The following is a 12,321-nucleotide window of genomic DNA, read 5'->3' on the forward strand; positions in this document are numbered from 1 at the left end:
ATTGTTTTAAGGATAACGTATTAAGTAAAAACATGCGTACGTAAATTTTAAATTTAAACACCGCCTTAATAGTATATTCTCATAGACCGATGGTGTATTTTGTGGAGGTTTATTTCTAGAATCTACCTATGTTTGTGTTTCTAGACTATAACTTTATCGTTATATTCCAGCAGAAAAGGCAAAGTAGTTTAGAGTTAGGTAGTCGCTGAGACGCGACGACCGGAGTGAGTTGTGTTATTTGTGTTCGATATCCGTTCGGAATTCATATCTTCGTCACGAAAACAGTTCGTAAAAAAAATAAAAACAAAAAAATATTTGACATTGACAGGTAACCTATATTTACATTTATTTTCGTTTCTTTAAAAATATTGATTGGATTTTTAATAAATGTCCCTATCTTTCGAGAACATAATATTATCTAGATGTATTATTGTTAATTAATTCATAATGTAGACATTTGGCATGTGTGCAAAACTACAAAAATAGTTTTTTAGGAATATAATAACCATCTGATCAATGTTTTTATTTCTGTATTTAATTCTGTATTACTTTATTGGGGAACAGGTAATTTATACAACTTAGAATTTTGTATATAATAAAAGACATTAAAATATAATAAGAATATTGGATATAAATAAGAAAATAAAACCTACTAATCTTCTTTCTGAACATATCCTTACAAGCTTGAACTTGAATTGTAATGTAAGGTCAGGTGATTGTGACAAATGTCATAAATAAGCAAATGTTTTTCCTCTAGAGATTTATATCTTGTAATATTCTTAACCTATTTTAATACATAAAAAATAAATTTGCTCTCACAGTACTTATGTTTAACTTATGTATATATAATTTTATAATATGTGATAGGGAAATATAAAATTTTACTTTATTAGACAGTAATAATATTACTCAATATTAGTGAAAATTATTTATGAGTCGCCTACATTGAAACCTACATGTAAATTATAAAAGTTTATTTGTTCCTTTCAATACTTTAAGGGCTCAAACAATTGTCAAGGTCATTTGGCATATTATGTGTGTATAGTATTTGGAAATAGAAGGACATTAGTTACTAATTCTGATCACAGATGGGTACAGCTAGTAACTAATAAATATCCTTTTACCAGTTCTGTGATGAACTGTGAATGGTTCTCAATCACCATTTTATAATTTTTTTCTGATATGTTTGTTGTTATTTTTAGAAATTATATTAATTTTTTATATTTGTTTTTCATAATTGTGTTCTTCAAATGGATCATGGTTGTTTGACTTTACAGCTTAGTTTTATTTTGTACTTATGTTAATTTATATAAATAAGATAACAAATTAAATATAAGATTCAATACAGCTTTTTTTTTAATTATAACTATTTTAGAATGGGCAACACAAGTAAGAAGTTAGCTGCAAAATGTACATTACTTACCAAAGATGAGCAGAAGTATGTAGCGGCAACATTCAGGGCGGCCAGCAAAAACTCGGAGAGAATACGGGAGGATGATCTCATCGTGAGTGGAAAAGTAGATGCAGTGTTGCTAGAAGTGTGTTCATTTTTTGTTTTTCCTTTTTAAAGAATTTATTTTTTATATTTAGTCAGTGACAGTATTTTCTTTTAATAATATGAATGTAACATTTTTGTGCACTTTTTCTAAATTTAAAAAATATTTCATTTATGTGCAAGTCCAGAATCTTTATTGAAAAAGTCTATAAGCATATTTAAACTACAGTAATTTGTTTAATGGTCACAAAAATTAAATTATATTATAAATACTTCTTATTAAAGAAACCTAAATCTTAATAGTAAATTATTATTTGATATTAATTATTTTGTAAATTAACATGCAACACCTTATATCTCATTGTTATTTTAGATCAGGTGAAATTATAGTCAAACACGCTCAAATTTAATATATAAAAAATAATTCGTTTAATGTGTGTTGATGAATTCAATGAAAAAAAAAAAAAACAAACAGTTGTTTATCTAAGAGCTCAAAACGATCATGAAACTCATATCACTTGATACCTGTCACTGGCTGAATATCCATTACATACAAGTATTGGTGAGTGAAGTAGAACAATTTCATCAGTATATGTCTAGCCATTGTGTTAATAGTTATCACCAGTTCTTAGACATAGACAAGACAGGTTTTAAAATTAAATAATATTGTTTTAGAAATTAAGGATTTTTGCCTGTTTCATTGTAAATTTTACTCTTTCGCGTAATTAAAAAAAAACTTAATCAATAGTGAAAATAATTTGTGGAAACATATGCTGGAATTCGAAAATAGACCGTTGACCTTGACATGGCAGAACTATTTCATACATTTTTAAACGTCGAACAATGCGGTTTGGCGCGCAATCTAGACGTCAACAAACAGCCATGTGTTAATCTGTGGCTTCGGGAGTGGGTTGTTCCTAGTTGTTTATTTACTCTGTATGAATGAATAGAGGTAATGACATTCTAATGGCCTTTATTGCGATAAATACAAGAGATGAAAGTCACAAATGGACTTATCTTCAGGGTCGGCAATGCGCGCGTAATATCTCTGGTATTGCAGGCATTCATAGGCTACGGTAACCGCTTACCATCAGATGGGCCGTTTACTTGTTTGCCACCTCAGTGGTATAAAAAAAAAATCACAGGGAAACTTTGTACAACAGCTATCTGCACGGTACCTCTGTTCCACTTGAGTTTCTTCAACAATGTAGCTGTGCTCGTATGGCTGTATTCCGATTTGAAGGATATACTAGTAAAATTACAGGCTATTGCGACATAATACTTCAGTTTTTAAGAACGGCAACGCATGACAGTCGGTGTGTTTATTTTATAATGTTTACAACGTTATTCATTCCTTTAATGATGCCTATATAAAAATGGCAAAAAGAGTATTATGTTCTAGTTAATTATAGATAGAGGAATAAATGTTACCACTGTAATATTTGATTCGTAGATAAATAATATAATGAATGGTAAAGCATAAGGGGAAAAAGAATATAATAGGCATAATAGAGTGAGATAGATAGATAGGACCATAAACGTACAAATTAATGGCCTGTAGTGATTTACCAAGCCTTTGACTTATTTATTTAGGATTACTTATGTGTTACCAGATACTATACCTGAATATAATACAGATATAAAACTTGTAAAATTACATATTTATATACACATAAATAAGTTAAAATTACGCACTAAACAATTACCCTTTTAAATACAGTATTTCTCAAGAACATCTCAATTTACGCAATGCAACAATGTCTATAACAACCTAATAAAACAAACCTGTCTTGTTTATTCGATCATTGTATTTAATTTCTTGTTTCCACTTGTATGTAATATCAGTATATTTTTAAGTTACGTACCCAATGTATATTTCGTTTTGTAAGTCCCATACGAAGTGCTAATCTCTGTTCACAATTTGCACTAGTCTATGTATTTTGTTAACACTCGGAGACGGCACTTGTGTCTTATGCAGAGTGATTTGTTTATTATTACCATATTATGGAATGTTCTAACAGTGGAATTGAACATTTTTAAATTGAAAGACATTAATATGGACAAAACTCAAGGTTTACAACACCGTCTAGAAGTTATACTATTCCAAATTGCAAATAAAACAACGAATATTTATTAAAGGACATGTGTTTTTTTTTTATTGTAAATAAAAAACCACATGTCTGTCTAGACGTTACGTTTTTACAAATATATCAGAGGGAGACTTTGTACAAAAGTCGTTTGCTTAGGCACCTATGTCCCATTTATGTTTCTACCGTGAAGCAGTTGTGTTTGCATGGCTGTTTCGGGAAGGGTGAAGGTGAAGGGTGTTTCGTTGAAGGGTGGGAAATGGCAGAGAATTTACAGGCTACAGAGGAATAACACCTGAGTCCTCAGGAATATACTCTGTGATGTCTATGGTACTGCTCATGTCTATAGGAGACGGTTACCAATTGCCATCAGGTGGGCCATCAGCTTGTTTGCCTTTCTAAGTTGCATAAAAAAATGTAGTAATATTTTTCCACGTTTCGCTTCAAATGTAGATGTAGATATGAGCTCAAAATTCAAGTAACTACGCTGAATTTTCAATGGCATTTTTAGTCTGTAACTGTGGATCTGTGTTGTTTTTTTTTTGATGGGTGAAAATGGTATAGTAGCCCCGCCTGCGCTAACTGGATACGCTGGCGGAGCACCAGTGAAGGGTGATAGGTGAGAATGAAAACAGGCCAGTTAGCCCATCCTGATGAAACCGCGAGGAGGTCGACCTGGTTGGGTATATTGCTAGCAATGGGATTCTCAGTCTCCATTACTAACAATCCCTTTCCCCCGAATCTGTGTTGTTAACTCATATATCAATGTCGAGAACGTTAAAAAAAATTGAACTCTCCATACTAATATAGGACGTCTTTCAAGTTAAGGACGAGTAATGTTACTTTGGAATAAATGTTCAATTTCACTAGAAGAACGATCCCGTAATATACAATTTCAATATTTTCCAGGTGTACCTAGTTTTTACAGGTATTCTTGTTTATAAGCTGTATTACATTGTTTTAGTCTTATTCCTGTGTTTGTTAAAGTTCTAATGTGTATTAGAGAAAGCTTCAATCTGAAATACCACTTTCCATCAGGTGGGCCGTCACCTTGTTTGCCATTCTAAGTTGTATAAAAAATTATAGAGCTAAGAAACTGTTTCATACGATCTGTGTCTAATAGCAAATAGTTTTTTTTTTTTATTTTACTCGTATGTAAAATTGGAATGGTAGTCACGCCTGTGCTATTGGAATAAGTACGCTGATGGATGTGGTGAACCAGTGAGGGATGATAGGTGATGATGCAAGCAGGTCATCGATTACTGACAACGCCAAATATATAAAAATATAGCAAATGGTTTTTTTTAATGGATGAGAACGGTATGGTTAACCCTTCTGCACTATTGGTTTACGCTGACGGGGCACCAATGGCAGATGATATGTGACGATGTAGGCAGGTCAGTTAGCCTATCGTGACGTATTCCACCAAAATTAACTACGAAGATTTTCAGGGGGAACCGCGTGGAGATCGACTTAATAGGGTAAATTACTAGCAAAGTGGTCCATATTATCCATAAGTAACATCAGCTGGTCATTTTTGGTTCATGAATACAGATATGTATGTATAGTGATACATACGTATCTTTCACGCTTGTCACCCATTAGGGTAGGCAGAAATATTGGAACGCCAAATCCCGTGCTTGTATTGTATGGGAATCGAACCGGCATTAGTAAGTAGAGGTTGTATGTTTAAACTGCTAGATCACTAAAATCGCTAAAATATATTTAAAAATGGGAAGTAACAATAAGTGCTGGTTGGTATGTATTGAAAAATAGTTGTCGAATGACCTACGCTTGGCCAATTGTCAAAACTTTAATTAGTTTCAACTAAATCTATTGTATACGGTGGGGATATAGGGCCATAAACTGGTAGCTGTGACGCTGAATTTCATACTGTAGTGTAGTGACTTTATTTTAAACGTTTTAACCGACCGCCAAAAAAGAAATTATTTTTACTTTTCGCGTGTTCTTAATAAGTTTAGGAACATTGTTCAAAATAAAGTATGGCAACATCGCAGTTATCTGTCAACTTTCAAAATAAGATTGAAAAATGGTTCTGATTGAATATTTAAAAAGTGCTGTGTTAGCGAACTAAAATAATAATAATGGAATACGTTGCATATAAACTCACTGAAAACTGTATCTACTTCTTATTTTGGTTTGGAATTTTTCCATTACATTTTTGTCATCCAAAAAAAAAAAAAATAATTCGGTTAAAATTTTATAAAAATACTGTAGCATGATAAATGTTTCATTTCGCTAATAGAGAACTTATTAAAGGATTAGTCATAATCATTGTAAGTTCTTAAATTGTTTGTTTTTTTTTTTAACTTGACAGATAATTAAAATGTTGCCACAGTTCGGTAAGCTGAAGTTATGAACGTTCTTAGTACTCAGGATATATATATCAAGATCTATATATTGTAGATACAATATCTATACATATATAGACGCAATAACAGATATATTAACTATCGGTTTTCCAATATGTGATATTGAAAAGAAGAATCCGCTCGTAATGAATATAGATATCAGACTGGTATCGCCGGTATCGCTCAATGTACAGAAGAATTTTTTTTTTATACAACTTAGAATGGCAAACAAGCTGACGGCCCACCGTCGAAGTGGTAACCGTCGCCTATAGACATGAGTAGTACCATGGACATGACAGAGTATACTGTTTCGCCCATGATACCCCCCATGCGTTGCCATTCCTGAGGACTCAGGTGTTATTCCTCTGTACCCAGTAAATTGACGCCATATCCCACCCTTCAAACCGAAACACAGCCATGCAAACACAACTGCTTTACGGTTGACAATGGGACAGAGATTGGGTATCTCTGTCCCATTGTCAACCGTAAAGCAATCAACTTTTGTACAGTCTCCCTCTGGTGAAAATATAGATATAGATATCGGATATTAAGAAAATATAGAAATCGGATATTAAGCATCTCTACTTAATACCCACATTTTCTGTCATTCGGTATTAAAAGTTTTTAAAAAGTTGAAATTTAATTTTCTCACTGTTTCCCGCCATTTTTCGCATCTCACTTCGCAGTCGTGTTTGAAACGGTCGTAATTGTTAATGGCTGACCGCAATGATTTATTGCAAACTGAATCGGTAAGGAGGTGTAAACTTTGGATCTGGAATAGAACTTAAGAAACGATTAGATTTGCACTCGTGTTTTTTTTTACCGAAAGAGCTTGATTTTTTAAATTAGAATAATAAGTATTTTTTTTAAGAATCTGATAATAAGTGCCACACACACTAGATGGCGTGACGACACCAAATGCTTAGCAGGGAGCCAGTGGGTGCAGGTGACTCAGGGTCGATCCTTATGGCAGTCTATGGAAAGGGCCCTTAGTAATTCTGGGGTGGCACTAGATATTTTTGAGGTGTCACGGCCCATCCGGCCTACTCTCTAAATACGTCTACGTGTATGTAGGATAAAATAAAAAAAAAAAAAAACATAATTGTTTAGGCAATGTTCTACTAGTTAAGTTAAATACTACCCGTAAATAATATATTAATAAGTTGGTTGGACACACTGTTTAAATTTTATGCCCTTTGTCGGACACCTGTATCTTAAAAAAAAAAACAAAAATACTTAGAATTAAGCAAATGTGTATAAAATTTATTACTATTCTATTTTTCTGTGATAAAAGGGATATAATAAATTACACTCTTTTCTTACCGTGCAGCTTATTTTGGTTGTAAATCTACCAAAACCCTAATGGGATTGTCTAGACTTCCTGGCAATATTTGCATAACAAATAACAGGTCAATGATATGTAAACATTAACAGCAAACAGAGGGCGCGAGCGTGCGTCATCAGCAAATGTCTGCCCTAATGGTCAATACTAATTGGGCGGGGTGTGGTGACTAGACACGGCTGAGACTCGAGTGTCTGCGACCTGCATTTTGTTTTTTTTTTATGGATGATAATGGAATAGTAACCCCGCCTGCGCTGTCGGTATACACTGACGGAGCACCAGTGAGGCATGACAAGTGAGAATGAAGCAGGTCAGTTGGCCCATCGTGACAAATTTAACAACTAATCAATCAAGATGGTTTCCAGGGGGAACCGCGTGGAGGTCGACCTGATAGAGTATATTAATAGCAATGGGGACTAACCTCCCCATTACTAACAATCCCTTCCCCCTAGGTTATAGGATATGACCAATAGCCAATGTTATACCCTATAACATTGGCTATGGCTAGAATAGGCCACCCCTTCCTTTCCCGTGGGTGTCGTAAAAGGCGACTAAGGGAGGGCGAGGGATAAGCAGCAGCGTCCCTTTTAAATATCTCTAAAGCCTGACTACAGTTGCCAAATCGTCTACCAAGCGTGGCAACTACATGCAAAGCCCCAAGGGGAAGCTTATCTTAAACAGTGAACAGTAAAAGACGAGGGGAAAGGGATTGTTAGTAATGGAGACTGAGAATCCCATTGCTAGCAATATACCCAACCAGGTCGACCTCCTCGCAGTTCCCCTTGGAAACTATCACGGTTAATTCTTGATGAATTCATCATGATGGGCTAACTGGCCTGTTTTCATTCTCATCTATCACCCTTCACTGGTGCTCCGCCAGCGTATCCAGTTAGCGCGGGCGAAGTTACCGTTACCATACCATTTTCATCCATAAAAAAAAAAACACTTAAAGGCTGATATGATGATCATGATGACATATTTTGCACAGAAGTTCAAAAATATTAATTTCATATACGCGTTCCAAAAATTTTAAAATTTCTAAAAGTGTTTTTAAATTTGGAAGTGTCTTGGAACGTACTCCTAGCAGTTAAATTTACATAGTTTCTTTTGCGGTTACTTAAAATCTTGTGTAAACTGTACAACACACGTGTACAACTGTAAATACATTAGTTTTAGAGCAACAAACCTGTGTCATGTCGTTCGACTCATAACACGCTCGATTCGACTTCGACGTGACGTCAAACCCCCTTTGTTTACCAAACCAGCCATCACCTTAATGCTAATTGTCAAATGCGTTTCGTATAATGCGATTAATTATAGAAAATATAGGAAAATGTATGAGTCGTTTAGTTGATGGTTATCGATTGTATAATAGAATAGCTAGTGTATGCTCGTGACGTAGTTGGCGCGGTTTTTTTTTTAGATTTACCCATACGAATGAGATATTCTATTGGGTCAAAAAGTAAGCTCTGCAAAAACAATTACTTTAATTTTTTCTACGAAATATATAAATTCTCTAAAAGTACAAAATCCATTGATGCTTTCAAACGACAAGTGAAAGATTATTTTTTCTCTATCTGATTGTTTCTTCATTTAAAAAATGTGGTTCCCCCTGGAAACCATCGTGAACAATTCTTGTTGAATTCGTCACGATGGGCTAACTGATCTACTTCATCTCCTCACCTATCATCCTTCACTGGTGCCCCGCCGGTGTATACCGATAGCGCGGGTGCGGTTATCATTCCATTATCATCCATTAAAAAAAAAATGCAAATAAAGTATACTCATTAATTTCCAGGGGAAACCACGTGGAGGTCGACCTAATAGGGCATACTGCTGGCAATGAGGTTGTCAAACTCCATTGCTAACAATCCCTTTCCCCCCACCGATAATAACTTATGACAAGGCTGTATGGGCCATGCTCTTTGCTTGTCCATTTTTGACGAATTTTAAAACAACATCAACAACAACTTTAATCACGAGTACTTACATCAATAAATGGCCGGGAGGGGAAAGGATTGTTAGTAATGAGGAAATTAGACTCCATTGCTAGCAATATACCCTATTAGGTCGACCTAACAGTACCTCTCGGAAACCATGGTGGTTAATTCCGGGTGAATTCGTCACGATAGACTAACTGACCTGTTGTCCTTACCTATCATTCACTGGTACTCCGCTAGCATATACCGTTAGCGCAGGCGGGGATACCATTATTAAGAAATAATGCAAAACTTATGATAGTGTTAAAAAAAGTCATTGTGAACATCTAGATATTTCGTAAACACATTGAAAATATTTGAATTTAGAATGGGGAGTCGTATGTCTACTCGTACGACTAGGTTTTTATTATAACATATTTTTTTTTTACTTTTCGGAAAGAAACGGAATAAACTCTGCCGATTGCATAAAGAATTGTAAAAATTGGTTCTGAGGATCATCCATGAAATTTTTACCATATGGTGTTAAAATAACAATACGTACCGTTTATAAATATTAAAAATGTTAAATTGTCGTTATTTTTTACTATTATGGTAAGACTTATGACGAACGAAATGTTAAGCTCCATTTACTGGATCGACTTCGGTACGAACAAATACATGAAATTGAGTACGAAAATTCAGAATTTTTCATGGTAGGCCCCCAGAATTGGCGCGTAATCGCGTAAGATACACAAAATTTCAAAAGATAAACTTCTTTTGGTCGTTGATTTAAAAATAGACGATTATGAATATGAGTTTGACGACCTGTATAGCGTAAAGTGCGTAGGTCCCGATTACGATTAAACTTTGTCTTCTAAATTGGCCCGGTCGAGCCAATTTAGAAGACAAACCATTACCTTAAGGTTGTCTTGAAAAGATTGCTCTCAGCAATAAGACCGCCTTACTGTACTTATACAATTGTATCGTTGTGTTTGTAAATTGTCTTGCTTATTTCCTATATTGTATAATGCAAATTAAGTATACTCATTCATTCATTCATTCAAAGTTTTTTTAATCGGCTTAGATTTGGGTGTTGTAGGTTGTGTCTTCAGACATTCATTACCTGATTCCTAATATCGCAAAGAGCTTGAGGATCGGGCCATTTAAAAAAAAAGCGTGTATTTCTGCAATAAGGATCTATCCGTAGAACTGAAATTCTCTTCTGAGGAGATTTTCAATAGATACCTAACCTATATTAATATCAGATCTTTGTACACTTTTAATACATCAGGCGATAAAAATCCGCTAACTTTGTAAATTGTATAGACTATAGACAGTTTTGTAAATAAATCTAACGTAGACGGGTACAATAAACAAAATTAATACGATGGAATTTTATAACACAGCGCGTTGCGATTGGCAGTTTGTGTTAACAAGAAACCTATTATTAATACATGCAAATTGAAATATCATTTAGCTCTGTTATATGCTAAATTCCGTATGGTGTTGGCATAGAATGGGTCACCTCATTCTTTCCTATGGGTGTCGTAAGAGGCGACTAAGTGAGGGCGAGGGGTGGGCAGCAGCGCCCCTTTTAAAATATCTCTAAAGCCTAACTGCTTGCCAACCCTCCTGCCAAGTTTGACAACTACTGACAAACCTCCCCTTATGGGGAAGGCTTATGTCCAGCAGTGGATAGTGAACGGATGAAATAGTATAGAACTGGTGACATATAATAGCGATTTACATAATATGCTCATGAAGGTATAAGTTTCGATTTCTACCATTAAGTACCACCCGTATTTAATGGTCGAGGGATGAGCAGCAGCGTTTTAAATAATTAATCAGAAATATTGTTAAACTGTTAATTGATAATTGAAAAAATTATGAATTGTTGTTTGAAAATTACAAATATTGCAATTGCAACGTTGCCACACTTCGGTAAGCTAAAGTCACAAATTCTTTTATTATTTTCTAATTTGGCTTCGGGTTTTTTAGTTTAAGTCGATTTAGAAACTGTACGCAATTCCGCGTTCTAAATTCAAATATTCTTTTTCAAATCCTGTGCCTATGAAACTTGTCGTCTTTCGTCGATTCAATTTATTTTGAAATAAGAATAGTGAGGTTTCTAATTTATCCTGCTATTGTTATAAATGTGAAAATTTATAAACATATTTCTATATTTGTTAATCGCGTTTCATTTTGTTATTTATTAAACAAAATCTGCTTGTTATATAAACTTTAGGTGCAACTTTGCTGCATTTAAATTTTTATACCTAGAATATTCATAGTTCAACATTTACTGAAAAAAATTTGAACTCCTTCATTTTTCAAATTTTTAATTGCGCATTCCGTTACATTCCGTTCGAAGTAGAACTCGTTGAACCATCGCCGTTTTTACACAATGCACATTAATCTATTGTTATAGGCTAGGATTGAAGAAAACCATACCCGCCACGTAAATATTGAAGGCCGCCATGAGTTATTACGGTAGAATTTGTGTACAGAAAAAACATGGTATATTAATCGACTGTAAAGGTTCCGAGTTTCTGGAAGGTTGATTATAAATGAATATTGTAAACTGGCTCAGCCCGCGGTCTTGTTCGTATAACCGGGATTTATTGGCCGGGATAAAAACAAAAGTTACATTTTTCTCCTTACCAAATACTATGTGTACGCCAAATTCCATAACGATTGCTTGTGCCGTCGATGCGTCATGAGACCGAATTATATAGCGAATGAATGGATTAAAATGAATGAAAACTCTTTGTTGTTCTTCCTAATGAAAGATACAATTTTATAAAAAAATCTAAATAAAAAGCATGGTAAGGGGGCAGAAGTGGACGGCCTTATCATTGAAGAGCGATCTTGGTCCACTGCTGAATATAAGCCTTCCCCACAAGGGGAGTTTTACCAGTAGTTGCCACTCTTAGCAGGCGGATTGACAACCGCAATTAGGCACTTAGAGATGTTTTAAGAGGGATGCTGCTGCCTATTCCTCTAACATTAAGTTCTCTTAGTCACCTCATACGACACCCACGGAAGAGGATGTACACTCTAGCTGAGTATCATTCATGACTTGTCGTCTAAAGAATATACTTGAAGG

At 34.6% G+C, this 12,321-nt stretch overlaps 1 protein-coding gene across 3 annotated transcripts in view; it reads left to right on the forward strand.

Moving 5' to 3' along the window:
* The first annotated feature begins 84 nt into the window (after window positions 1-84).
* LOC113511209 (MTOR-associated protein MEAK7) overlaps window positions 85-12,321 on the forward strand; it is a 39,025-nt gene continuing 26,788 nt past the window's right edge. The window contains exons 1-2 of one of the 3 annotated variants that reach the window (XM_052900310.1): window positions 85-328; window positions 1,376-1,505. In XM_052900310.1, coding sequence (XP_052756270.1) covers window positions 1,377-1,505 — 129 coding nt within the window. In that variant the 5' untranslated portion in view covers window positions 85-328; window position 1,376. The other 2 variants (XM_052900309.1, XM_052900308.1) reach the window with 2 other exon arrangements.

Source organism: Galleria mellonella, unplaced genomic scaffold, assembly GCF_026898425.1.
Source record: "Galleria mellonella isolate WM207_F2 unplaced genomic scaffold, CSIRO_AGI_GalMel_v1 utg643, whole genome shotgun sequence".
Lineage (NCBI taxonomy): Eukaryota > Metazoa > Arthropoda > Insecta > Lepidoptera > Pyralidae > Galleria > Galleria mellonella.